The 27,349-nt window shown below is 42.0% G+C and overlaps 1 protein-coding gene across 9 annotated transcripts; it reads left to right on the top strand.

Annotated features, from left to right (window-relative positions):
• Positions 1 to 945: 945 nt before the first annotated feature.
• Positions 946 to 26,398, top strand: HNRNPM (heterogeneous nuclear ribonucleoprotein M). 9 transcript variants are annotated; one of them, XM_074565680.1, is made up of 15 exons: positions 948 to 1,196; positions 5,478 to 5,647; positions 12,339 to 12,395; positions 13,321 to 13,414; positions 15,902 to 16,099; positions 16,486 to 16,639; positions 17,652 to 17,701; positions 18,000 to 18,060; positions 20,072 to 20,173; positions 20,761 to 20,805; positions 21,211 to 21,285; positions 21,762 to 21,860; positions 23,929 to 24,710; positions 25,014 to 25,065; positions 25,965 to 26,398. In XM_074565680.1, the coding sequence occupies exons 4-15, from the start codon at positions 13,337 to 13,339 to the stop codon at positions 26,126 to 26,128; spliced, it is 1,860 nt and encodes a 619-aa protein (XP_074421781.1). In that variant the 5' UTR covers positions 948 to 1,196; positions 5,478 to 5,647; positions 12,339 to 12,395; positions 13,321 to 13,336; the 3' UTR covers positions 26,129 to 26,398. The 9 variants fall into 9 exon arrangements, with proteins under 9 accessions (XP_074421786.1, XP_074421781.1, XP_074421785.1 ...); XM_074565678.1 differs by having other exon boundaries at positions 986 to 1,196; positions 13,321 to 13,438; XM_074565685.1 differs by lacking the exon at positions 20,072 to 20,173 and having other exon boundaries at positions 946 to 1,196.
• The last annotated feature ends 951 nt before the right edge of the window (positions 26,399 to 27,349 follow it).

Here is a 27,349-nt window from a genome sequence, read left to right as displayed (position 1 = left end):
AGAGCACCCCACGGCCCATTGCAATCACGGAGTGGTTTGGGTCAACAGCAAAGAGTTTCTTCCCAATATCTCATCTCAGTCTCCCCTCTTCCAGTGTAAAACCCTTCCCCCTCATCCCATGGCTCCCCTCCCTGCTCCAGAGTCCCTCCTCAGCTTTCCTGGAGCCCCTTTAGGGCCTGGAAGGGGCTGGAAGGTCTCCCCGGAGCCTTCTCTTCTCCAGGCTGAACCCCCCCAGCTCTCTCAGCCTGTCCTCACAGCAGAGGGGCTCCAGCCCTCCCAGCATCTCCGGGGCCTCCTCTGGCCCCGCTCCAACAGCTCCGTGTCCTTCTGCTGTTGGTGGCTCCCGAGCTGGAGGCAGCACTGTAGGGTGGGGGGGGTCATCTCCCCAAAGGGGAGCTGAGGGGCAGAATCCCCGCCGTCCCCTCAAGACATTGTCCATCCCTCAGGTCCCTGTCATCCTGAGGCCCCCGCCGTCCCCTCAGACCCCTATCGTTCTCTCAGGATTCCCACTGTTTCCCCTCAGACTCCGGCATCCCCTCAAAACCCCCACCGTCCCCTCAGGTCCTCCACTGTCCCTCAGGCCCCCGCCATCCCCTCAAAATCCCTGCTGTCCCCTCAAGATCCCTGCTGTCCCCTCAGGCCAGGCATTCCCTCAAGACCCCCGCTGTCCCCTCAGACCCCCGCCATCCTCTCATGTCCTCGTCGTCCCTCAGATGCCAACCGTCCCCTCAGACCCCACCGCCCCCTCGAGACCCCTGCCATCCCCTCATGATTCCCACCATCCCCTCAGGCCCAGCCATCCCCTCACGAACCCCGCCGTCCCCTCAAGACCCCTGCCCACCCCTCAGGCCCCCTCAGGCTCCCGCCCGCCCTGCGCGGGAAGCGGGCCGGCCGCAGTGCGCATGCGCGGCGCCGCTGCCGCCCGCCGCCGTCCCGGCGTTCCCCGCGCGCAGCCAGCGGGGCGGGCTCTGCTCCACACAAAGGCGCAGCGTTGGGAAAATGGCGGCCACGGCGGCGGTAGCGGCGGCCTCGGAAAGTGCCGGCGGCAAAATGGAGGAGCCGGCGGCAGCAGCAGCCGCGGCGTCGACCACGACAGCGACGACGACGACGACGACGGCGGTGGTGGCGGCAACGGCGGCGGCTCCGCCACCAGCACCTAACGGGGCAGGCGGTGTCGGGGATGCGCCCCCCAAGAGGTAGGGTGGCCGCTGTGTGGGCCGCGCCGCCGCCTGGGCCTGCTGCGCCGCATGCGGCCTCCGCGGGCCTGGCCTCCGCCGGGCCGGGGAAGGACTGGGGCCGCCGCCGATGCTGCGAGGAGGACCGGGACTGGGACCAGGGCCTCTACCGGGGCTGGAGCCGTAGCTGGGCCCCAGGCGCGGCTCGGGAAGCCGGGCGGGGCCTACCCGTTGCGGCGCGGAGGCTGGCGGGCGCGGAGCCGCCCCGGGAAGGCGCGGCCCAGGGTTCCCGCCGTCTGAGGCCGGAGCGGGGAAGGAGCCCGTCCTTTGGCCTGGTGCTTAGTGCACGCGGAGGCCCCGTGTTCGGCGGCCAGGGGGATCTTTGCCTATCCCGCTTAGGAAGCGTTTTTGCTGGGCCTTATTGGACAACTTAAAGCCTCCCCTGGAGGTATAGGTGTGCCGGCGGGGTGGGTTTTGATGATCTAAGTTAATTACTTTAAACTCTGTCAATGGCAGGTTGTAATAGGTTTTTGTCAGGCAGTCATCTTTCATACTGTTGCAGCATTTGGAATAAGGTGTGCTCTGTTTTGTGGTTCATGATTTACCTCTGGAGTGGGTTAGGAACAGGAGAGTCAAATGCCTGGAGAGCGAGAGAGGGTTTGAAAGCGTTACCAGGTGCTAAGTAAGGGTTGTGTGTCTGATGTCAATAGAATGTTACAGAAACTTAAAGAAAATCTGCAGGGATTTCAATACTGTAACAGGTCTGTAAATATGGCGATGATAAGCAGAAAAAGTTCGAGCTGCTTGTCACTTTCCTATGTTAATGCTTACCTCATTTTGCAAAATTTCATCGTTAGCAAAGCTTTTTTAATGCCAAATCTGTGGAATAAAGAATACATTTTTCTCTGTTAATTTTTGGCCCCAGGCCTTAAATGCTGTGGAGATAAGAATCAGCATTTTGAACCTGATGATCAGTGAGTAAGGTTTCAGACTTGAGGTCAGATGTGTTTATCTGCTGTTCCTGAGGTGTGTTGCATAGCTGTGTGTCAGTCAGGCTGCTCGTTGCTGCAGGCTGTTGTGTCCAGGCATGTTGCTTATCTGTAGTTTGACCCAGAGCTGACAAATCTGAGTAACAGAGGCCAGTTTGATGGTATGGTGAGGAGATGGCGGTGTGTCTCAATTTGAAAAAACTGCTCTCATCTGCCTCTGAGTTTGTGGATTGTGTTTTACATGACGAGGAAGGCAGACGGCTTTGGGTAAAAAAATGTCCATATCTGTTTTTTTTTTTTTTTCCAACACAAAACAGTTAAACTGTGCTTATGGCAACTGAAAAATTATCGACATATGCAGCTCCTTCTGTCACCATCCTGCCAGGCAGGAGCAGGCATGCCTGTTCAGGAGCTGAGCTAGTCCAGATCCCGGAGGGTAGGGGTCCCAGTGCCGTAATGGCACCTGATAGAGTGACATGTAATATGTTAGCCAGGGCTAGGGAAGGATGTCCCCATCATCTTCTCACCTCCTCATGTTGGGTAGGTGGTACGTGGAGGATGTTCATGGCTTAGATTCAGTTTATACCTCAAAGCTCACTCTTGGTAACTGTAGCAGAGCTGGCAGCTCTAGGTAATATGTAATCAGTAATTTGTCTTATATGAGTAGACAATTTATTTCTGGAAGTAGAAATGTCTGCTTCGTTCTGTTGTGTTGGTTTTTTTTTTTTTTTTTCCCTGGCCCCCTTTATATTTGGAGTTTCTTCAGAGAGCTTATCACTTTATCTAGGTGCAATTCTATGTGTAATATCAAGCTCCGTGTGACAAAGCTAACACATCTACAGTGGTAGTTCCAACGTTCACGTGAACATATTTTGAATGTCCTGGGGTGGGGGAAAGGAGGATCTGCATGTCCTGGATTTTGATTCTTTGTGATTTCTGGCACACTTGTTGGGTCTAGGTGGTATGTTTAAGAAATCTTGCGGAGGAACATGCATAATAGTTTGTTTGTTTGGAGGAAATAAGAGCTTCCCTTTCATTTCCTCCTTCTACACGCTTCAGAAACAGGAGAATTCTTCTTTAGTCTCGATTAAAGCATTTCAGTTCTGCAACCTAAGGAAAAAAAATCAGAGCAGATGAAGTATCATCTGAAAGTTACTACTTAAGTCATTATTTTTTGTAGATCTTGCATTAGTCTTGGTGTAAATGGATCACAGTTACTCAGAGTGGATCCTTACTGGGATGGGCAAAGCTGCTGTGGGAATTTTATCCTGCCTGGCCTTCCAACTTAGGGATACTCACAGGCAGGCATGGTGTATTTTGGAGGTGATGTGGATTCCTTCCTGCTGTCTAGAACTCTCTTAAAAGAAGCCCTAAATGCTCAGCTGTTTCCGAACTTGGTAACCACGTCTTTCAGGCAATCTCTGTGGACCTGGGCCTGCCTGTGCTTGTCCTTTCAGTGTGTGAAACCCATGGAGGTGGTGTCTGAAATTGTGCAGAAGAAGAAGGAAAAAAAAAAAAAAACCCACAAAACTTTGCAGCTGAAGTAGTTTCCTTGACATTTCTTTAGACCTGGCTGGATTTCCTTACACTGAATTTGATAAGGAATGTGTTGTAGGCTAATGCTCGCCTTCAATGGCAGGTGCTGTGGCTTGTCTGAGTTCTTTACAGATTTATCAAAGCTTGAGGTGTTTTTTAAGCTGACTTGAGAGCCTTAAAGGCAGGATTGTAAAAAAACGTCGGCATCATACCACATTACTTCGAAGCATGTTTTACAGCAGTTCAACCCAGGGGGAATGTAAATAGTTCCAGTTTGAGGAGTAACCATAAAAACCGGGTGTAGCTTTTAACACAAGCACTAAATTTTGTGCTATTTCTTCATCCAAACAGAAGTTAAGGTGTTAGACAGATTATCCTATTTTGAATCTATTTTGGGGTTTTTAATTACTTCCTTAATCTAAGTTTAGTGAGGGAGAGTCTAAAAACTTCACTTTTTGGTGAAATAAATGTTGTACGTCAAAAAAAAAAGTGTTCTCTAGTTTAGACCTCTTTTCTATACTGCCCATACTTAGAGCTTTATCCATAAAATACAATATTTTTGTGTGTTTGCTTTTGATGTAGCCTTGTGGCTGAAAAAGTGTAGGCTGCTATGTAATAAAAATGGGGAACCCACTCAAATACAAAACTTCATAGACATCTGCATGTTTGTTTCTTTTATTTTCCCTGCATGCTGTTGTATCTGATCAGCGATTGAAATGGTTCTAAAGGAATGGACAGCGTTGGCACAGAAGCGTGTTTATATCAGAGCCAGAATTTCTGGTGTGGCTTGCGCTTTGCAGGGCTTCATAGGTCTTAAAGTTAAGCAAAAGCTCAGTGTATGTAGAGATAAGTTTTAGAAACCTTGCCAGCTTTTTTGACTAATGTGTTCTCATGAATTCTTTCTAAAGATGTATTTCTGCATCTTCTCAACCAGCACAAAGTGAACAAGGAGATTAACTGGATTAGTTAAGGAAATCATGTCAGGCTGAAGCTGAAGTATTTCAGTCTGCTGGGTTTTTTTTGAATAGTGTTAGTCAGGGGCATTTGTGTCCTGTTAAGACCTGATGGTCATCTAGGTTAATTGAGAAATAGTCTTCATTTCTAATTTTCTAATTTTTGACCTGTTTGAGCTGCTATTCTGGAGTAGTTAAAAGAACTATTCAATACATTTGCTGGAATGCACAGAGGCTTTATGTTTGTGTTGTCCAAAATCTGTATTAACTGCAGGAGGAAAAAAGTGTTGTTAGGTAAGAGTGGTTGACCTGAGTGTTTAGTTAGAAGTGGGGTTATTTTCTTAAAATTCTTCTAGTTGTAAGACTATGAATATAGTGGGTCAATGTATCATTTGACTTCAAGGTGTTTAAGTAGTATAGTGTGCCAAGGAGAAAACTAATAGGGTGGATGTCTGGTCTGGAGCATCATGAGGAGAGGGAGGGAGGCTTGGTCACCTTCAAAGAGATTCATTTTGTGAAATGGAAAACATTGGTTACATTGGATAAATATGGGAGAAAATAGTGGGTCTTGATGGTATAAGCTGTCTGCTATTCGGAAATCTTTGTTACAATGCACTATGTAGCACTGGTACCATGGTACCATGTAGCACCGTGTACCAGCTTTGGTTGAAAGGTGTATGGTTTTGCAGATATTGTGAATGGATGAAACTTTGCAAGTTTTTATTTTGTTTTAAGAATGTAACAAGTTATGTTCCAAGAGGTGGTATGACATTGATTAAATGCCAGAGTAGTTAATGTGTGTGATTATCTTTCTTTGCTTGCAGTGAAGGTGAACGACCAAGCCAAAATGAAAAAAGAAAAGAGAAAAGTGTCAAAAGAGGAGGAAATCGCTTTGAGCCATATGCTAATCCTGCTAAAAGATACCGAGCTTTTATTACAAATATTCCATTTGATGTGAAGTGGCAATCTCTGAAAGACCTGGTCAAAGAGAAAGGTAATGTACAACTCAGGTGGCCAAGTGATGTCTGTCATCTTTCTTGTGGCTGACTTTGTTTGTAAACGTAAGAGTTGAAGTTCTGGGTGGACGTAGTGACATGAGTTTTGTAAAAGGTCTGCTTGAAGCCTTTTTTGGGTATCGCACAACGTCTGCTCCCTGGCAGCCTTCCAGGTGGATAGTTCCTTTATAGGCATGTTGGTATACAGCTAATAGTGCTTCATCGGAGATTTAAAAGAGTATTTTTCTTAGGGGGGTGGAAAATGAGGCTTTTGTCAGACTTTAGCCTTGATATGCAACAAAACTTTATGAAGCATTTTAATGTCTTTTGGGTAATAGAGGTAGTTATTTACTGCTGATCTGTTGTGTGTATATAGAGCTGTGTTCCCAAACTTTGTAGTGATTTGTGCTTAGGTAAAGATCCATACTGCCATTTGGTAGCAGTAAAATGTATTTAAGGGTGACCTGCAAAAAAGAAGAATCGGGTTTGTACTTTGGCATGTGCTGCAACACAGTTAGGGCTTTGGAAATCATGTTTGCGGTGTTTCCCTCTTCTCCACTTCTCTTTAACTGTCCCATGTGAATGGGAGCTGCCTTAGTTTGTTGGCTGTAGCATCTTCATCTGTTGAAGAAGCTGAAGAAATTGAGCTGACTATTCTCAGGTGGTGACAAGTCTAAATGTAGTGTTACTTCTTTAAGCTGATGCCCAGCTTAGTAGTTTTCAAGTCACCTTGGAAATGCAGCGGAGTGGCAAGAAAATACTTAGCTTCTCCATCGCAAAAGTATCTCAAAACACATTAAGAGTGAATAATACAACCGTTCCTCTTGTGGGTCACTTCTAAAATACATAGTATCAGTCATAAATGTCTCACAAAATAGTGATCAGTGTTCACTTGTGTTTGGACTAGGTGAGGGATGATAGTTAATGTGTTCACAAGGTGTGGCCTAATGAATGGGAAAACAAATTTCCAAAGGGTTTTAAAATGTTTGTCTTTTGGAGGCAAAATGGAACTGAGTCTGCGTAATGAATTTCAGGACTGTAAGCCCTGGGAAACTTCATAATTAGAGGCTGTGAAACGTTGATGCTTGAGATTTAGTAATGGTTTTCTGTAATATGAAGAATTACAGTCTTAAAGACTGCTTCAACAGGCTCTAATTAAGAATGATCCCTTGCCTTAAACTATGCTTTCACTTTGCTACACCAGATACGTTGGTTAATAGGAGTATCTGTATGTGTAGATGTCTAATTTTAAGTACTATGTTGAATTCCGTTCCAAGTGTCTTGTGGTTTCTCTCCAGTTCACGTGGATGGAAAAGTCCGGTGTGAGATTGTTTCCTGCCTTGCTGTTCAGCTACTCATTCCAGCAGATACTCCTAGGGGAACATTGAAACCTCTTCATTCTGTCTGCAGGGCTTGTTATGCTAAACATTGAGAAGCATTGTTCTTGGTTTTTGGGACTGCTTGTTAAAATACAGCAGTTTAGATTTGCCGTGTAGTTGCGATTCATTCTAATCAGTCACCGACTTCTACCAAATTGGTGCTCTTGTGCTGTGCTTGAACTTGCTCAATCGGTACTTCTTGATACAAGGCATAGTAGTTCCAAGAACCAGGAATGTGACCGTGGAAAAATCTAAACGTTAGAATTCTTGGATTGTAAGTGTAAGAATTACAGGCCAAACGTTTAAGGCTTTGGGAGCATGTGAAACAGATCTGTACACAAAGGGTAAACATAGGCTTTTCATGACTGCTCCATTGCTTGGCAGTCGTGAAGACGTAAGCTGTTAGCAGCGATGGCATAGCAGGTTGCTGAACGTAGGAGGAGTTCACCTCCATCGGCTGGTTTGCGTCAGTAAGTATGGTTTAGGAGACACGAGCTTTGAGGTCTGCTCATATTTCTGCAACCTGGTTTTTTCAGATGCGTACATCTGAAGTCTTCTAAAGGTGACATCTCTCTCAAGAGTAATGCCTTGGTTCAGTCATTTCAGTGTATTTGTTGGTGAAACTCAATTACAGGTATGCAGTATGACATTCTTATTAAAGAAATTAAAAAATGTTCTTGTTTGAAACTCCCTTGTATTGGCTGACAAACACAAGGTTCTACTAAACTGATGTAATCAGCATTGATAACTGGCAATTGGTGAATGGCTTCAGGAGAAGAATGAGGCAGCAGTTCTTCAGCATGTAAGTGGAGTCTAAATGTAAATGTGATTGAATGCTAAATAGCTGTCTGAATCTGTCCCCCAACAAATGGCTCTGTCTTCGGGAGAAAAATGGTAATGCTTCATAGCAGCTGGCATAAGTGAGGTGATACCATATGATTAAAAAGGACCTTGTATTTGCATTTGAGATATTTATTGGTTCCTTTAGTAAATACAGAATTTCGTATTTTAAACCTTTTTCCTGGCCAGAGTAGCAAGATGGCATAAAATACAAGGAGAAAGATTAGCTGTAAAATGAGGCAATAATTATGTTCTGCCCTGCTGCAAAGCCGGAGCAGTTGCAGTCAAGGCCATGCTCATGTCACATTCAAAAATTCCAGGACACTCCAGGGACTGTATTACCATGCCTGTACCCATGGTTACCTAAGGCAGAGCTGGAGCACGGAGCAGGTATGCTTGAATTTTCATATGGAAACCTGGATGTGTGAACAGATGTGAGGAAAAGAAGCAACAGAGCTTTCCCAGCTTAAATTTTGAAGAAAAGCAGCTGCTAAACTTCATGTGCTGGTTTCTTTCTTGCTTCATCTCCAGAAGTTTTTGGAGCCTTTGTGGCCTCCTAAAGAGGTAACTTCATGCCCTCTTGCTGTTGTACTTGATCCCAGATTTTTTACTTTGGTACTAACAGCTGTTACTCCAGTACCTGAAGATGGCTGTTACTGGAGAGTCCCCTGGGTTTCAGTGCCCAAGATTCTGTTGCATTGTGCTTGCAGACTGAAGTTTTAGGTGAGAAAAGGATGAATAAACAGTGTGGACGTGCTGTTCAACACTTGACTTGTTCCCCCTTAATTCAGTAGATGCGCTGATGTGTTGCTCTGTTTTCATTGGCCTTAACCATCGTTTCAAAGAGGCACTGTCCATCAGTACATACGAGACTTTTCGCTTCATCTTTCCTGCCTGGACTCTTAGAGTCAAAATAACCCATGTTTTGTTTTTTTTTTTCTGGGTTCCCTAATGCAATGCGAACTCTCCTCTGTCTCTATTTTGGGAAGAATGTTTGTCTTTTGCCCTTTATCTAAAGCTTTGTACATATATAAAGTGTGTTTCTCTTGTCTCTCCCCAGCTCGAGGCCCCCATGTAACTTTTTAGAGGTTGCCTGTCACGGGCTTTAAACACTGTAAACGAAGGAGGAGCTGTGACTAATTCTGAATTGCCTCGTGTTGAAAGTACGAAGCTTTTGACAGCAGGGTCCTCTTAAATCAGTCGTATTGCTTGTAGTTCTTGACTTCAGAAGATGATGGGACATCCGTACAGTTTGGATAATGTTGAGAGGCTTCCTTCTCTACTTAGTATTTGGTTTTGACCCTCTAGGCCAAAGAAATCACCATGATATAAAGCATTTACCTCTCTTTCTTACGTTTCTGTGCTTCTGCTCTTGCTGAGACTTGCCCCTCTGCATCTTTCACGCCTTTCAGAGCTTCTTGGTTTGTCGCTAACTATTAAAATCATATTGCCCAACTTTAGAATCCTCAAAGTTGACATCTACGTTTGAACTTATCCCAGTTACTTCCCAGATATGTCTTTAGAGTTAGATGAATCCATCCGAGCCATGCCTCGAGTCACCGTATGAACGTACTTATCTGAGCTTCCTGAACAGTCACTGGAGAATACCGGAGTGCTGACAGACCAACTTGGCTTGAACATCTTAATTTTCTGAGGGGGGGGGGGGGGAAAGCAGTGACTGTAATAAGCAATGTTGGAGATTCCTTTGGTTTGTATTTTCAGTTGTTGCAGTGATTTCTGCCTCAGCCTCTTGTTTTAGGAAATGCTGAGCTTCTGAACTTTCTCAAGTGTGAAGTTTAAAAAATAAATAAATCCATCTGCTCTAAGTTAACTCTTAAAGACACCGTGGGGAACATGTCTCTTAATTATCCTTCCCTTGGCTTAGAGCAAGCAAACTTTTTCTGTGAATTCTATCTCCCTTTGGAGGCTGATCTGGTAATAAACTTGAGTTCCTTAACTAACAGTCTCTTGTCCTTGAAAGAAATGTCTTCACTTGTGGATATAAAGTATGTTTCCCGAAAAAAGCCCAATGTTCTTTAGCAGAAAGAAAACCTGCCTGGATCACCGTGCATTTCTTTTGCCCTCTGGAGCAGGTTTAGAATGTGGATACCTGCTGTTGGTACTTTTCCATGGCTTAATTGCCTCTGCACTATTGTAGGCTGCCCTTGTCTGCTGTTCTGCTTTATCCCCAGTGCCTGATTTCTGAGATACTGTGGCTTGGGATCTAGAAAAAAGCCAAATAAAATGTGACCCAGCGTAGGTTCTTAAAAAAAGTTTCCTTTGCCAGCATCAAACAATAGTCTCCTGGAAGGAGTGTTGTGTTGAATTGTCTTACATGTTTTTCAGGTGGAAAAAATGCATTTTTATTGCAGTTGTTTGTACTCTGGACTTGGTGTCTTGGATACTGAGCTGTTATACTATTTGTGTCGTTCCTCCCCTCCCGGCTTCTTTTTTTTTTTTTAATTTGGCTCTTCAGGAAGTTCAGATGTCCTTTGAAGGAAAACAGCTATTTCAAGATGTATATTTAGTTTTTAATATAGGTGTCTATAAGGCTTGAATGTGAAGCACTGAGCAAAATTGGCACATACTAGAGTCTCCAAGTGACAAAAAATTGCTGGTGTGGTGGACTCCTGGAAATCTTGTGGCTCAGAAGTCAGAGATTTGTTAAAAGAGTAAACGTTAAATTGTATTTAATATGTTATGTTCAAGCTTGGCAAACTTCTTCGGAAGTGTTTGTGTGGATCTGAAGTAAGAATTGTAGCTGAATTCGATTAGTGGCTGGGAAAGGAGAGCCCTCAACCCGGGGGCTCAGTAGTGTTACTAGGAGCAAAGTCACGGACTAATCTGCGACTTCAGGCCTCTGTGAAATGGAGTGGTTTTGTATTGTAGGTAATCTGGGAACTTGTTGTCTTACTGCATAAATTGTTGAATCACACTTGCATTCTTGATCAAAGTTTGGTTGGACTCTGGCTGCTGCTGTTGAGATGGATGGCTTCAGAATGTCTTGGTAATGATGAATATTTGGACTTGGTGCATGGCTGCCATCTACCACCAAGGACTAGTCCAGGAGGGCTGTCTACAGCCCCTTTCCCTGTGGAAACAATTCCATGATCTCATACTGTTCAGATTATAGGACAGAATTCATTTTGTTAGGCTTGATTTCAACAAGTATTGTTTAGATAGTGAAGCTATGGATAGTAATCCAACACTCCGATCTGCTCTGTCCCTTTCAAAGGGACTTGCTTGTTACCCTCTACCGGTCTCAAACACTATCCTCATAAAAACATTAATAGATGTTTTAGAGTTTGTTTTAGTTTATTCTGTCTAGCTAACTGTTCTTTGGCTGGAATGCTCATATTGCTAAATTATTCTTTTAAATAAGAAATGGAGATTAAAAAAAAAGCAGTGATTTCATTAAGCATTCCTTTTCTTCCAGCTTTCAGAAAGACCTTTCAGGATGTTCGTTTTCTGTAATGACACTAGGTGTCCTGTAAATGACTGGTCCTGTGGGAGGTCAGGCTGAACACCTCTTCCTCTCCCTGTCCCTTGGGAAGAGGTAGACTCTGGAATGTGAGACTCCAGTTCCTTGCTCAAAGTGTGCTATCGGTATTCAGACTGGGTCGTGGTTTCCCACAAAGACTGCTTTCCACCTTTCGCATAATGCAACTTGGAGTCCTCCTGTCTTTAATCTTGAAAACTGGGACTTCTAAAACCAGAAAGAAAAAAAAAAAAAAATATTTCTTTGATTCTTCTGTATGCCAGTCACTTCAAAGGCAGCAGCCATTTCGGTAGTTGTATTCTGGAGGCACATGATATGGTTATGTGGTCATCAAAAGGCAATCCTAATCTTGTGAGGAAAGGTGCAGATGTGGTTTTCCAGTGCATTTTGCCTTTTGCTGTAAATGATTTTGTCTTGAGAGCAAATATGGCAGACTGTTTAATACTACTTATCGAAGCTACAAAGTGGACTTTATTATATTGTGGTTTAACAAACAGCTAAAACCTGCTGAGATAAATCGTAGGCAGTTGGTGATCTCTTGCTCTCTTGGTTCAGTCTGCCTCCCTTTTTGGGAATTTGTGTTAATATCCAGAGAAAAGCAAATAACTGTTCAAGTTCTGGACTGTGGAGACAATCTCGTCTCCAATGTGAAGTGAAGGAAACTTGTTCTTGCAGACTTTCCCATGGATTTGGATTGCCTCAAGTAATGAGTGGGTACTAAAGATCAAGGAAACTGATATTGTGGAAATAGCTGGCTTTTGAAGTGGAGGAAAATCAAGAACATGTTTAACTGTTTTAAAACTTTACTGCATACCTGTAATTGTCCAGTTTTGTGGTCTAGAGAACATGGAGTGTTTCTGGGCTTTCTTATAAGGCAGAGGCTCCATACACGGTTGTTGATTGTTCTAAATTCCCATTGTTTTCTTGGCTTTTCTCCCTTGGTATATGTGTCGTCTGGAATCTGATTTGTAGTTGGTGAGGTAACATACGTGGAGCTCTTAATGGACGCTGAAGGAAAGTCAAGGGTAAGTGTTTGAGAGATTTCTTCTGTGGATTTTCTACATGACAAATGTAACTGTATGGTGGCGTGGAACGAAACGAAGTCAGGAAGGTAGAGAGTGTGTATGCAGAGTGGCTATAACAGGATTGCTTAAAGCTGCTTTTTGGGGTGGGGAGGAGGTGGGATGGGGCCTTGTAAACAGCGTTAGGGTGGTCTTCCACTGTGTTCAGTTGGCGTTGGCTGTTTGAATGACCCACGGACCCTAGCAGTATGTATAGTGGTACGGAATACTAATGTAATACTTGCGTTTTGGAAAACGTCACTGTAGTGGTTTGCGGAATTTGTAAGTCCAGTGTGCAAAAGCAGGTTCTGTAAACTACGCTTCCTGTGCCAGTAAACAGAAGTCAATTCTTAAACATAAATGTATTGCCTTCATAGGTACTTAAGTCCTTTAGTCCAGTGACAGTATCTTGCAGGGAAAAAAGTAGTAGGAGCACACTTAACTGTACTGAAGGATATGGATTTAGGGTGAGAGAATATGGCAAGGGTTTCGCTGTATGACAGAGAAGGACAGGTCACATGAAGCGTGTGGTATTTTTCTTGGAGAATCGGGACTTAGTTCTGGTTGTTAGAACTTGTGAAACAGTTTAATCCTGTTAACACGTAAGAAATTATGGAATTCAAGTATTGAAGGCTTTATTGGGTAAGATTACATTTATTTTTGCTATTAGGGCTAACTAATGTGATTTGACTTTAAAAAAAACTAAAAGTTATTTTGTGTGTTTTGGGCTTTTACTTACTTTATTTCTTCTTTCTTCCCTCCTCTCCTCCCCGTTATTCGCCTGTGAAATCATCTCATCAGGGATGCGCGTAAGTTCACTTATGAATTTATAGCAAGAAATGAGGAAACTCTTAAAAATAAGCAATGTTCTTAGATGTCTTGTATCCCCACAGTGTTGTTGAATTCAAGATGGAAGAAAGCATGAAAAAGGCTGCAGAGGTTTTGAACAAGCATAGTCTTGGTGGAAGACCATTGAAAGTGAAAGAAGTAAGACGTGCATCTGTTCTTTCAGTATGTTGAATTTGAAGGTGAAGGGGTAGTTCTTAGTCAAGATGTATGGCCGACTCATTTGCAGATAAGAATAATGGACAAAAGGCAGGACGCATCAAACAGGGTGAAAAAAAGTCAGTTTTTTTTATTACCATCAGCATATACTCGAGTTTGAATGTGATTATTAAGACTGAACTTGATTTTAAGACCAGGTGCTGATGGTAGCAATGCAGAACTCGGACAAAGCAAGAGTTTGGCTTTAACTGCAGGTATACTTTCTTGTTTAGTGACTTGAAGAAAAAACCTGCATAAGTATTGTTTGCTTTTCACTGACTTCCCTTTTAATTCTGCATCATGATGAATGTATTCTACAAAAAAAATTCCATGGAATAAGCTGGTTTCTGAAATACTTCAAAGATTTATTTCCATTTTAATGGCTTTGCTGTTGTCAACCAGTATGACGTGCTCAACCGTACCGTGAGTTAATTCTTAACCATTGGCAAGTTTAAAGTTTTATTCCAGCAGTTTGGAACCTGTAGCTGCATTGAAGGTTCAATTAAAAATAAAAAGGGGTTTACTTCAGTGTTAGCATTGACTCTTGGCCTTAGGGTACATGCACTATGTTCTTGGCTAAGCAGGCTTTGTGTTCTGTTGTGCCCTGCCCACTTAATGGTGAGGAGTGAAAGATCTCTGCATGAGTATAAGATAGGAAATATGTGTAGAAGGTCTGCCCTTAGTGACCCGCTTCTTGCTGTGGTCTGAGGAGCACTTGTGAAGAAGGACGGGGACAGCAAGTGGCAGCACTTCTCAGATCTCGCAGCTATTGTAAGTAATGAATTCTGGGAGCAGCAGCCTGCTCCTGGGCGCAAGCCATCTTCTCGCACTGTTGACCTCTTGCTACCCTTTAAAGGAAGGAAGAGGTGAAATGGAAGGTTAGAAAAGCATAGTGGCACCTGGGAGTCGTCAAGTACTGACTTCTCTAAGGGGACCTTAGAAGAAAATGCTACTGACAGTGGGCCGTGTCTGGGTCAGCTTTCCTGTTAATGATATACCATTAGTACTGGAAGTCAGGTTGCCCTTTGGTACCAGTCCTTGAGAAGAAGTGGTTGTAATTTGCCCAGCTCTTCATGAAACTGTTGTCATACTGGAATATTTCTGCCTGTGTGACACAGAACAGAAGTGATACTTAAATTGGTGAAGAAGCATTTTATCAGTATTAGGGACTTTAGCAATGCTTCCCCCAGCCAAGAGTCCCAGTCTGACTGCGTGGCATGAATTAAGTTATTGTGGATGACCATCGGCATCAGTTTTGCCAGCTGTCTGGTATGTACCTCTCCTTGTTGGCTGTCTCACTGCTGAGGAGCATGAAGGCCTTCCAGTGACATACTAAAAATCTACGTCAGAATAGATAAAGCTCTTTGCTCGATCAGGAGGCTTTAGTTTGTATGACAACCACTCCTGGCTTTCTATTGGAGCTAATCTTGTTTTAAGCAATACCTTATTTTACTAGTGAAATAGGAAATTTAAATTGAGAAGTGACTTGTATTCACTTTAATGTGTTCTCCACCTCAGACTACTATAATTTTCTGTAGTTGAAATAATCATGTGAAAGCTACCTTTCTCCTGTTTTCAAAATGTGCTATTGTTTAGTCTTAAAATTCAGATCAAGATTCAAATTAATTCAAATAGCTTTTATTTTTAAAGCATCTGTATTTCTGACTAATTAATTCTATTTGACATTTCACTTTCTTCAGCAGCCTTGCAGCGCTGGTGCATTTTGCTCACTGAATACAGTGTGACATTTCCAACCTGAGTAACATGAGTTCACCTTGTATGGTGAAGGTGCTTACCTTCACTTTCAGTATAAAGTGAAGTGACAATAATTAATCTTATCTCCTTCCTTGAATTCTTCATCCTATGCTTCATGTTCTCTAGCATGAGAGATTATGTAGTAATAGGGGGATACGTTAAAAGGGTTTTTTTGGGTTAGAAAAGCTGTGTGGGGGTAAAAAAAATAGAAGTATTGCATAAAGCAATCTTCTTGAAATTTTACATGCTTTATCTTGTCTTGTAAAGAAATCCAAGTGCAAGGTAAAGGAATTGGTGCATTGTTTTGAAGATGCCAAGAGTTAGTTGGCATTTGTCTTCCAAAACCTCTCCAATGCTATTCTGGGTTTATCTGTTTCAAAGACTGATGTAACTGTGAGGTTTATTGTTGGTATTGAATAATAGATAAACACTTTCAGAATCCGGGGAAATGCATGAGTAGGCATTGCTTGAAGGGTGCTGCCATATCGGTTAAAAGAAAATAAATTAGTGGATGGCAATGATATGTGAAGTAGTTGGCTGGAAATCTATAGGGAGCAGACAGCCCTGTAGAAAGGGAAATCCCTTCTCCTTATGATTGTTTTAGTCATACCGCTAAATGCCTGCGAGTTTAGTGGAGTACAGAGGGAACCGAGTACGTTGTTTCTGTTTTGGCAGGATCCCGACGGCGAGCATGCCAGGAGAGCAATGCAGAAGGTGATGGCAGCAGCTGGTGGAATGGGTATTGGTCCAGGCCCAGGCGGCCCCGGCATGATCAATATCCCACCCAGTATACTCAACAATCCCAACATACCCAACGAGATCATTCATGCCCTACAGGCAGGGAGACTTGGAAGCACTGTCTTTGTTGCAAATGTAAGTGCTGTGTAATCTGTGAACAGAATATCTGGGTCTTAACTGAGTTAAAACTAATGAATTGGAAGAAAAACCTTAGACTTTCAGCTCTGTTCCAATGAAACTGAGTAGTAACTTATTTTGTGTCTAGTCTTGTTGATTCTCTGTGCTAGTGAATTTGTAAATTAAGATGTATCCTATATGTTACAGTGTCTGTTAATTTGTATTTCTGAACAAAGCCAAGAACATTGCATTAAGCACTGTAGCATTCTTTATACTATTTAAATTTTATCCTATCTCTGTGAAGACCCTTTGTTTCTTAAGATTGCTGATATTGGGAAAGGAAATGTAAAGCTGTTTTTTTGATGGAAATCTTTCTCATACTTCCAATATCCCTTGTCTTCCAGTTGGATTACAAGGTTGGTTGGAAGAAACTGAAAGAAGTATTCAGCATGGCTGGCGTCGTGGTTCGGGCTGACATTCTAGAAGATAAAGATGGCAAAAGTCGTGGGATCGGCACCGTCACTTTTGAGCAAGCTATAGAGGCTGTTCAGGCTATATGTATCCTTGAAGATTAATGATGGTAAATAGTAGGCAAATAATTTGGTAAATGAAGCGGGATGAAAATATAAACTGTAGTATTACAAGTGAGGATATTGCCATGTCACAGTAAGTCAAGCCTTTGCAGTGGATAGAAAACATAAGGAAAACTGAAAAAGAGGAAAAAAAAGTCCATCTTGAAAGAATTGGTGCTGTTTGGTGAGGATCGTTAATAAAGTGGATTCTCTTTCCTGTGTGGATATATGTGTGTCTAGCCCAAATAGTAAATTTCTGTCTCTAGGTTGTAGCTAGTATTAAAATGCAATTTCTGAGAAAATATTTGTCTTAAATTCCTGTGATGGAGGTAAAGAAGGAATGCAACCGATGCATTTGCAATGTGAGATGGCTTAACCGAGTGTATTCCTTTTGCTCCCTGTATCCTTACACTGTGCAAGCAACGGTTTGCTACATAGCCATCCACAAAACCCAAAATGAACAGCAGCGAAGTACAGATGCTATGTGTGTGATCTCTCAGCTTGTGGCTATGTTATGGAAAGGAGGAAAACCCCAAGTTTTTCTTTTGGTACGGATGTTAATTCCATTTGCACATGCATCTAAAGTTAATCCCTGTGGGAGGAAGGCTTATACAAATTTCACATGATTCATTAGCATGGCGTACTTTAAAATTTGGCTATTTGTTGATTTGGAAATGTTGAGAACTCTTACATATTTTCTCCTGTTGTAAATGGCTAAAGTTACTGATGAAACATTTAAACACCTAGGCTGGTTTGGAGTCACGTTTTGAGGGATCTCTTAATGAACTTAATCTCAACCTGAAGACTGTTTTTTAACTTGTGTTTTAAGCCATTCTTTGAATATTCAGTTATTTGGATTCAAAGCTTTTAGTTTTGGAGAAGGCAGAAATATTTTTGCTAATCTGACTGTGTTTTTGCACTCTGCATCAGAGAGCACTTTAAACCTTTAAGACTTTGTGGTTCTAGTATGTGAACAATGATCCTTAATGAAGTGATAGCGATGTTTAATGGGCAGCTGCTGTTTGACAGACCGATGCATGTAAAAATGGTAAGTGTGCTCAAATTCTCGCTGCTTTTTGAACTGGTGATTGTGCTCCCGATTTTGGATGATGTGTGGTTTCAAGGTTGGGCAGAGATACTGGGAGGGGGGAATGTGTGACTTGCCTAATTCCTTGTGATGTCAACTCATGGCATTGGGGAAGGTTAATTCTGATTATTTTGCTAAAAACCAATCATAAATACAGTGAAGATTGCTTTAGCTTTAAGTTTCTGTGTCTTAATTAAAAAAAAAAAGGCAAGGAATAATTTCTTTTCTCACAAACTTTATTGTATTGAATTGTGTTTAGGATGAACGAGCCTTTCCCAAAGGAGACTTCTTTCCTCCAGAGCGACCCCAACAACTTCCTCGTAAGTCTCTCCTGCATGACTGAACATGTTATGTTTTTATTTTGCTGTTCAGCCACTGGGACTCGATCCCAGCCCAAGTACAACTCTGGTTGCAACTTTGGAAAGCTGGGATCCAAATGGTCCGAATAATATCAAAGGGGGAAATAGTAAAGAAGAGCTGCTCAGTCTTATATTTTTTTTTGGCTACTTTTTTCAGCTCATAGCTAGGAGCTTGTCTATAAGCATTATCCCATTCACATTCTCAAGGCTTCCAAATCTCTCAATTGCAATTCAAAGACCCCAATGCCTTGTAAAATTACTGTTAATAGTGGGATTTAATGGAAACATAATTAATCAGTCAATAGGGAAAAGTGTGCCTCCTTTTACCTGACGGTATTCTGGGTATCTGATGTTTTTCCTTCAATTGGAAAGGCTGAACCGAGGACCTGAGACTCTTACAAGTCTTCAGGTTTCTAAAGGGGATGTTATCAATGTATATAAATATCAGAAGGGAGGGTATAAAGAAGAGGGAGTCAGGCTCTTTTCCGCGGTGCCCAGTGACAGGGCATGAGGCAGTACGCAGAAACTGAAACACGGGAGACTCCATCTCAATATAAGGAAACAAATTACTGCGAGGGTGGGTGAGTACTGGAACAACAGGTTGCCCGGAGCGGCTGTGGAGTCTCCATCCTTGGAGATACTCAAAAGCTGTCTGTATATGGGTCCTGGGCACCCAGCTCTGTGTGGCCCTGCTTGAGCCTGGGGTTGGAGCAGATGATCTCCAAAAGTCCCTTCCAACCTCAGCCTGGCTGTGATGAGATACTGAAAGTATTGAACAGGAAGAGTCTGGGTTGGAAGGGAAGAACTGGAGGTGGGAGAACACAGGCTTAATTTGTTTAAATACAGCAAAAATGTAAAGCGTGGCTGTTAATGTAACTGTTAATTCAGCCAGTTGCTCTTTTCTTAGGCATGGGAGCCAAACCTGTTGCGTGCTGCCAACTTGCACAATTTTAGTGGTCATTAATTAGTCCATCCCTTAATTAGTTCAGTTTTCTGTGTATCTGTCAAAGCCTTTCTCAGCAGCAGTATTGTTACTGGGTTTTATTGCTGCCTTGACTTTCTATAATGGTATGCCTCTCTTTTTTTTCAAGAGAAAGTCATTGGGTTCCAATTTAATTACCTTTGTATAAAGCTTGATAAATACGAACGGAAGCCTGTTTCTTGGCCTTTATGGGGGCGGGGAAGGGGTATCTTGTGTTGCTTTAAAACAAGGTTCGACACTTGCTGTGTTTATTATGCTGAGCTGTACATGAGGAAGTCCTCTTCTCGTAGGCAAAGAATGCCATTAAGCTGTTGTTTCATGCAAGTGCAAGCAGAGAACTCTTTTCTTCCTGATTGACTATAAGGAAAATATGAGGGCTCTTTCTTCTTTCTTTGGACTGGGGAATCCGTAATTCATTTGGGTACAGGGAGATTCAAAATTATGCCTGGGAATGATATATTTTGTTTGCTCAGAGAAGAGGCTGGCTGTGTGCTCTGAATTCTATAGGTGGCTATCATAATGATAGGTTGAACTTTGTGGTTAAATTCTTACCTACAAGGGAAGAACCTTGGCAAAGGTGGAAATAAGCCATTTCTCAATCAAGGGTAATATTGTGCAAAGGTTAGAAGATCTTAATACTAAATTGCCCACTCTATTCTCCTTAGATTGAGGAGTTGCACAAAATAAGCAGTGTTCTAGCCAGTTATTTTTCAGGAGTCAGCTTAAAACCAACCAACCAAGCAAGTTTTCTCAGTAGTAAGATGGAAAATGGATTATGAGGAAAAAAAAAATATTTGAGAGAGTTTTTAGTATATTTCAAAACACATCAACTCTGAATTTACTATACATTTTCATGCTTTAAGTACACACCCCAAAGTGGGAACACAGCAAGCTTTTTGGAGAATGGAAGTCAATTACTTAAGAATAAAACTTGCTGTTTTGTCAAACTATGGAAAGAAGGCTTTTTTGATATCTGAATATTTTCTTCAGATGGTCTTGGTGGTATTGGCATGGGATTAGGACCTGGAGGTCAACCTATTGATGCAAATCATTTAAACAAAGGCATGGGAATGGGCAACATGGGACCTGGAGGTAAGAAGATTACTCCTATGCTTTTGTTTCATGAGAGCTTTAAGCTGTGTAGAAGGTAGATAGCTTTGTTCTGCCTACACAAAAAGTTGAAGTGTATTAGGAGTGTTAAAGCCAAATGAGTTTTTGTTGAGCAAAGTAATGAGCTTGATAATGGAAACTTGAATTTAACCAACTACTCCATTTTTTTTTTCACTGTGGTCAAGGCACAGCTCTCATTTTCTGACTCTTGAGCATGAGCAGCAGACACTGCAAATATACATTAAACTTTTAAAACCATCTGTCACTTTTAACACTTATTAGTGGGCTTGCAAATCTTTGTTTAGGACATGTTTAAATAGCACAAGTTTTAAAGAGCCACCTAAAAAGTAGCACACATTCAGCTTTCAATTTATAAACGCCTATGGGTTTTTCCCCTTTGCTGCTTCATTTTCTAGAAGGAATGTTGCAATCTACTCAGAGTTATCACATGTAAGCTCTTCAGTCCAAACAGTGGACATGTTGTGTGGTCTCTATTTCTACAGCCAGTCTAATGGCTGAACTCTTGTAGAATGACGTCTGCTATATAAAGCTTTCTCTTTTATTTTGAGGAATGGGAATGGAAGGCATGGGCTTTGGAATGAATAAAATGGGAGGTAAGCTGTGGTTTTTTGACACGTATATAGCTTAGGCTTTCTGTGAGTCATGTAAATGTAGCCATATATGCCTAGCAGGCATTTGTGTTCTTTGAAATCATCAATTTAGTACTAACTTGCTCTTTTTTTAGTATTAATAAAACTGCTTTAGGTGTATGGGGAAGGGTTAATACCTCAGCTAAAACATGACCAATGTATTTTTTTGTTGTGTGACTTGTTAAAACTGCCCTTGTTTTAGGAGGTACGGCGTGACCAAATTCTGACCAAATTTTGTTTTGTGAATCCGTGATACAGAATTATCTTGGTGCCTGTGGAAATGTTGTGTGAAAGCGGCTTATGTGGGTGAAGTGTAGTGTTAAGTTGAAATGCGTTGCTAAAGAAATCCTGAAAAATATTTTCTTTTAGGAATGGAAGGTCCTTTCGGTGGCATGGAAAACATTGGTCGCTTCCCAGCTGGAATGAACATGGGCAGAATGAGTGGTAGGTGCTCCTCTTTTGTATATCCAACTCCTGACTTGTCTTCTCTGAAAGTGTAACCCTGGAGAGACTCTTTAGGCTAGTCATTTTCCTCTCCTCAGCTTTTATTGGAAAAAATTAAAAGCTTACAGCTGACACGGTGACCACAAGTCACTTGTGGCCTTGGAGCTGTACAAAACAAGTGATTTGTTGAGGTTGTCTTGAAGGACTAGTTTAGAAAGAGATAAACTGCTCTCTATCTGTGTTCACCAGAAAGACTTCTCCAGAGCAAAGTGGCTGCCTCAAATGTGTTTGTCCGTATTGCGATAAGTCCTGCTTTCCCCTGGGTTTTTGGACCCAAGAAGACATGATAAAATGATCAGGGGAATGTAATAAAAAACTTGCCTTGCTGTTAATCTTTAAAAATTATGCCTGTATTAAAAGGTTCTCTCGAGTCATTTAGACATGCTGAAGGAACATCTCAAACTTAATCTTTTCAGAGATGGATCGTGCCATGGGTGGAGGATTTGAAAGAGAATTTGGAAGAAATGAAATGGGAATGTCTCGTAGTTTTGGAGAGACCTTGGAGAGAGGAATAGGTAAGTACACTACGCTAAGTACTTTTACTACCCGCTTTTCATACCTGAAGTGTACATAAAAATTGTGTATGTTTTGTTATAGCAAAATAGATGATATTTTACATATATATATATTTGCTGTAATAGTTTAGTTTTGCTCAGACTCCTAAGAGCTGTACAGAAGGCAATGGATACACTAGTAGCGATCTGTGGGGCTGTGTAATGGAATTTCAGATGTGACAGCAAACCTTCTGACAGTCTTTAACACGCTGCCTTGTGTCTCGAAACTTCATTCACAGTCTTAACACTTAAAGCAGCAATTCAGTTGTGGTCACACTGCTTTTTTTTTAATAGCACAATACAATAAAAACATTTTTGAGAGGGATAATCTTTAAATAGATAAGCAATGTTACGCATTAAGACACTTCTCAAAAAGGGTTACTAGAAGACTAGAAAAAAATAATTTTAGACTGTCGGCTTCTCTGGCAGCTGTCTGTTTTTTTAAAATGCTACTGGTAAGACACTAAACTTTTTTCAGTGAAAACAAAGTCCTGCTCCTTCCTGCTGCCTTTATAACATTTAATTTCCTAACAAGTTGCCCAATGACTCTGGAAATATTGGACTATTTCAGTAATGAAGTACTTGAAACTGCAGAATTTCTGAGACAAAGTAGGCAGACCCCCCCCTTCCCAATTTACATAATTGATTTTATTTGCTTAGTGACTGAATCACAACATTTAATAACCAAGAGTTGGCTCTGCCTGCACAGGATTAGCCCTTTTCTGGAAGACTCTAAAAACAAATGCACAATGCTGCTGGCTTTCAGATGAAGAAATACTAAATGTTTATTGCTGTTGTTTCTTCATTTTTAAAAAAAAAAAAAGCCAACTTGCTTGCAGAAGTACAAATGGCATGTAACCCAAAACCATTCTGTGTTATTTAAGATACTACTGAAGCTTGAAATACTGAAGCAGGATGAGAGATATCCGTAAATGTGGCTGCTTCAGTTTTCTTGAGCATAGACTCACCTTAGGGTTATATATCTTGTTTCTCTTCATGAAGTATACATAAATAATTGAAGTATACGCTTCCTTCAAGGCTTTTTCCCCCTCAGATAAGTATAAAATTCAAGATATTTTTTTTTTTTTCACCCGGCTGCAGTGCTAAACTTGAATTGACAGATAAGCTAAAATCCTTCATACAAGAGCAAAATGGTGTAAACTGTTCCTTTTCACTGCAGGAAATAAGACTCCGTAGCAGAGTCAGGACAACTCAGCCAAGGGATTTTATGAAACAAATAGCGAAACCCTCTTCTTGCTTGTGTCTTATGGCACAGGCAACCTTTTTACATTTCTTTCCACATTAGAGGGCCAAGCATGTGTTGTGGCTTTATAATGGCCGTTGTGCTGTGGTTCTTACATCAAATTTGTGTACTTTTTCTTGGAGCTCTGGCGATAAGAGGGCTCTTAAATTTGGGTAAGCTTTTCTTGTAAAAGTCTCCCTGGCTTGGCAGAAGCAATCTGAGTTGCGTGGCAAGGATGATCTGACTTCAGTCTTCTTCCAAGCAATCTGGATTTGAACTGTAATTTCAGTTACTAAATTATTATTACTCTTGCTGTGTAATCCCCCGTGTACCACACAGGAGCAGTAATCTTACAGCGAGCAGTAAGATTATACTTAAAATACTATTTTTGCCACCTAATCTTCCCCTAGGTTTGCATATGCCTCCAAAATTTTCTCCTTTTGTGTGGGTTGTTTTTTTTTTTTTTTGGAAGGCTTTATTTGTGTGTACAGAAATTAAACTAGTGAAAGGATAAATGTTTCTCCATCCCAACTATAGCATGTGGTCCGAGATGACTGCGCCCTTGAATCATGTGTTGTAGTCATGATGGTCTGCGTAATCAACAGTACTCTTATTAACATCTGAAATAAAAACTTTGTTTCGTATTCTGCAGCAAGAGAGCACACAGTTTGCAGTCACTTTTCAGAACGATGATGAAGTTTAAAGCATTTCAGTTGTGTAAGCATGCGTTAGGGCTTTTTTTTGTGTCCTTGTATGATTACTGATAATCTCTGTGTTGTGTTCCAGGTGGTGGAAATGCCAGCATTCCTGGGATTGAGAGGATGGCACCTGGCATTGATCGTATGGGCTCGGGAATAGAAAGAATACCTTCTGGGATGGGGCATGGGATGGAGAGAGTAGGGTCAGAAATAGACAGGATGGGGCTCGTTTTGGATCGCATGAGTTCCAATGTGGAGCGAATGGGTTCAGGAATTGACCGAATGGCCCCTCTGGGCATAGATCACATCGCTCCTAACATCGAGAGGATGGGCCCAGCTATCGAGAGAATGGGGTCTGGCATAGAGAGGATGGGGTCCGGCATAGGCTTTGGTATCGAGAGAATGGGTGCTGCCATCGACCGCGTCGGCACCACTATGGACAGAATGGGATCAGGTGTAGAACGTATGGGTTCTGGCATGGATAGGATGGGTATAGGGATGGAGCGTATGGTCCCTGCTGGAATGGGAACTGGAATGGGTCAGGTGATAGAGAGAATGCCAGCTGGTTTGGATCGCATAGGTGCCACTCCTATGGAAAGAATAGGAATAGATCGTATGGGTGCTGCTGGCATGGAGAGAATGGGCTTGGAGCGCATTGGAGCCACTAATATGGAGAGAATGGGTCCTGCTATGGGACAGGGCATGGGAGCAGGCATAGATCGAATGGGACTTGCAATGGGAAGCAATTTTGAAAGAACAATGGACATGGAACGTGGAAACTTTGCAGGCAATTTTGCAGGCTCCCTTGGAGGAACTGGAGGACCTGCAGCTGGGGTGGCCAGAAAAGCCTGTCAGATATTTGTGAGAAACGTGAGTAGCCTTCTTCCTACCTCTCCTTCCTCCTGAAATGAATTGGTACTGATGTGTTGATCTCATCTGTGCTCGGTTAACTTCAGTCAGAATATCCAATATTGGATGCTGACAGAGGTGGAGTTAGGTTGGCTTTTGTGAGTTGAAGCCATTTCCTTAATGGGAGAAGAGCTCTGCATCTGTAAATGAAGATGCCAAACAGTGGCTGTCCCCGGGTGGAAAATGTGGTTTTTGAAGAGTTGGCAGCACTTGCAAGTTCTTCAGCAGATCCTCAGTAATGGTCTGTTCTTCTCTTTTTCACAGCTGCCTTTTGATTTTACATGGAAAATGCTGAAAGATAAATTTAATGAATGTGGTAAGTTACTTCATCACTGATAATTACCGAGACTTGAATATGAATTAAAACAGTAACTCCTGGATCTGTATGTCCCTGACACTAGTATCTTAACGAAAATTTCACTCAGACTTACTGAAATACTAGATCATTACATTGACAGGTGTTGTGAGGATGTTTACCATCCCTGTTATACCAGCAAGAGTTCTGCAGTGTTGAAAAGAAATGAATTCTGGCCAGTTGATAACCCAGTTAACACATGCTTTTTTTTCCTTGAGCATCTGTTCCCTTCTCCAACTCAGGGGCTGGGTTTATCATGTAGCCTCTTTGGAGTTGCAGAAAGAGGTAGGAATAAAGATATGGAAGTCCTGAGAACTGCTGAAAAGCACCTGCACAGATTCTTTATATCTAAATGAACATAGTTGTCTGGGAAAACTGGCCTTAAATTATTAAAAAATAAAATATATATTCTGAATTCAGCTACTGACTGTTGAATGTGCTGTTCAGATTCAGGATGTTTTTTGATGGCAGCCGTTGCTGTGCTGAGACCTTGCTCCCTAATATCTCGTGCTTCTTGTCCGATGGCAAAAACCAAGTCCCAGCCTCATCAGTTGTGATGCCAAGTGTGTGTTCACGAGTTAGACAGGGCTCGTTAACTTGTGTTTTCCTCCATTCATCTGCTGCTCGTGCTGCTGCTCGAGTGAGAATTGAGAGGAATGGTTTGAATGAATTCCCCTCTCAAAGCAGGAACACTTCTTTTAAAACAATGATTTGGTAAAGCTCTCCCGCAGCTTTAAGTTTCACAGTAGCGGTAGATCCTAAAGGTGTATTTTCTGTGTCTTGAGGTAGAGGACTATGACTTGATAGAGAATTACGGAGCACCTGCTAGGTTAAACCAGACCCTTTCTTTTCTTTTCAAGGTCATGTGCTGTATGCTGATATCAAGATGGAGAATGGGAAGTCGAAAGGCTGTGGTGTGGTTAGATTTGAGTCCCCAGAAGTAGCTGAGCGAGCCTGCCGTATGATGAATGGGATACAGCTCCGTGGGAGGGAGATTGATGTGCGAATTGATAGAAATGCTTAAGTAGTTGCCTTTTTAACACTGAAACCAGATTTTTGAATTTGTATTTTTTCTTGTTAACCATTTTAATTTGACTGGATGTAAAGGTGTTAAAACAATTCAGTTGCTTTCTGGAGTAATTTTAATTACTTTTTTAACAAATGGATTTCCATTTTACTGTTTTTTGCATTGAAACTGCAATGTGCACAATCTTTTTTTGTAGTTGTGGCATCTTGTTGACATTACAGATGTAAACAGTATGACTTTGATAATAAATGCAAGTTAAAGATTTCAGTCACAGCATCCGTTACTGGCAGCCCATCCTATGCTTGCAAAACTATCTGTAAACTGAGCTCAGTAAACTAGAATTTGTATTCTCTTGTGAAGTGTCAAGAAAGAATGTTCCTCATGGTTGTCGGTTTATGACGGTATGAATTGGGCTTTAAAACGGTGCATTTGTGTTAGTGTTTGAATGTCTTCGGGGTGTGTGGGCCTTCCCTTTCCTGTATTCAGACCTAATCCATGACCACTCTTAGCAGAAGGCTGATAGCTTAATTTTTCTCCAGTGGCAATGCTGATTTTAAAAAAGAAATAAATAAAATATCCTCTACCTTCAGCTGTGTCAGTGCCATTCTGGAGGCCTGAACTGAAAAGGGATTTAAAAACCTGATATTTTTTTTTTTTTAATGGGGAGCATTTCAGCAGGGGCCATGCACACAGGTGTACTGGTTCTAGCTGAAAGGCAGATGTCAGCTTTTCCTGCAGAAATATAGTTTTAATAACACAAAGCAAAAGTGATTATTTTTGAGTGGCAATTCTTGTGGCAGGAGAGCTGAAGCTTTCTGCCAAAGACCAGAATTTCTTGCCCCTGAGCTGTGTGGCCTCAAAATTAAGTTGTTCTTACAGTAATGGGAAATAAGAAGAGATTCTGAGGGTGGGCTTGATTCCATCAGCAGGACGGCGTTGGCTCAGAGGCAGCGATTGCCCCTCGATTATCCCAATATATTGATATCTCTATGCTACTGAGCAAGTGAAGAGTGAGGACCACTGTTCCCTCTGTCACCTAGACTATATTCTAGCTGTTTGAAGTGTAATCCACTGTAATTATTAAGCTTTAGCTTATTCCACCTGTGTCTGATGAAAGGCAGCCTGGCGCTGTCTGTACTCTGCTTTATCGTGCTGCTGGGTTGTGCCGCAAGAGCCAGAGCCGTCAGAAATGTGGAAAAATAGCTTGAAATGGCTCTA

This window comes from Larus michahellis, chromosome 23, assembly GCF_964199755.1.
Source record: "Larus michahellis chromosome 23, bLarMic1.1, whole genome shotgun sequence".
In the NCBI taxonomy this organism is placed as follows: Eukaryota; Metazoa; Chordata; class Aves; order Charadriiformes; family Laridae; genus Larus; species Larus michahellis.
The sequence above is the reverse complement of the archived record's forward strand: the minus strand, read 5'-3'. Positions and strand labels throughout refer to the sequence as shown.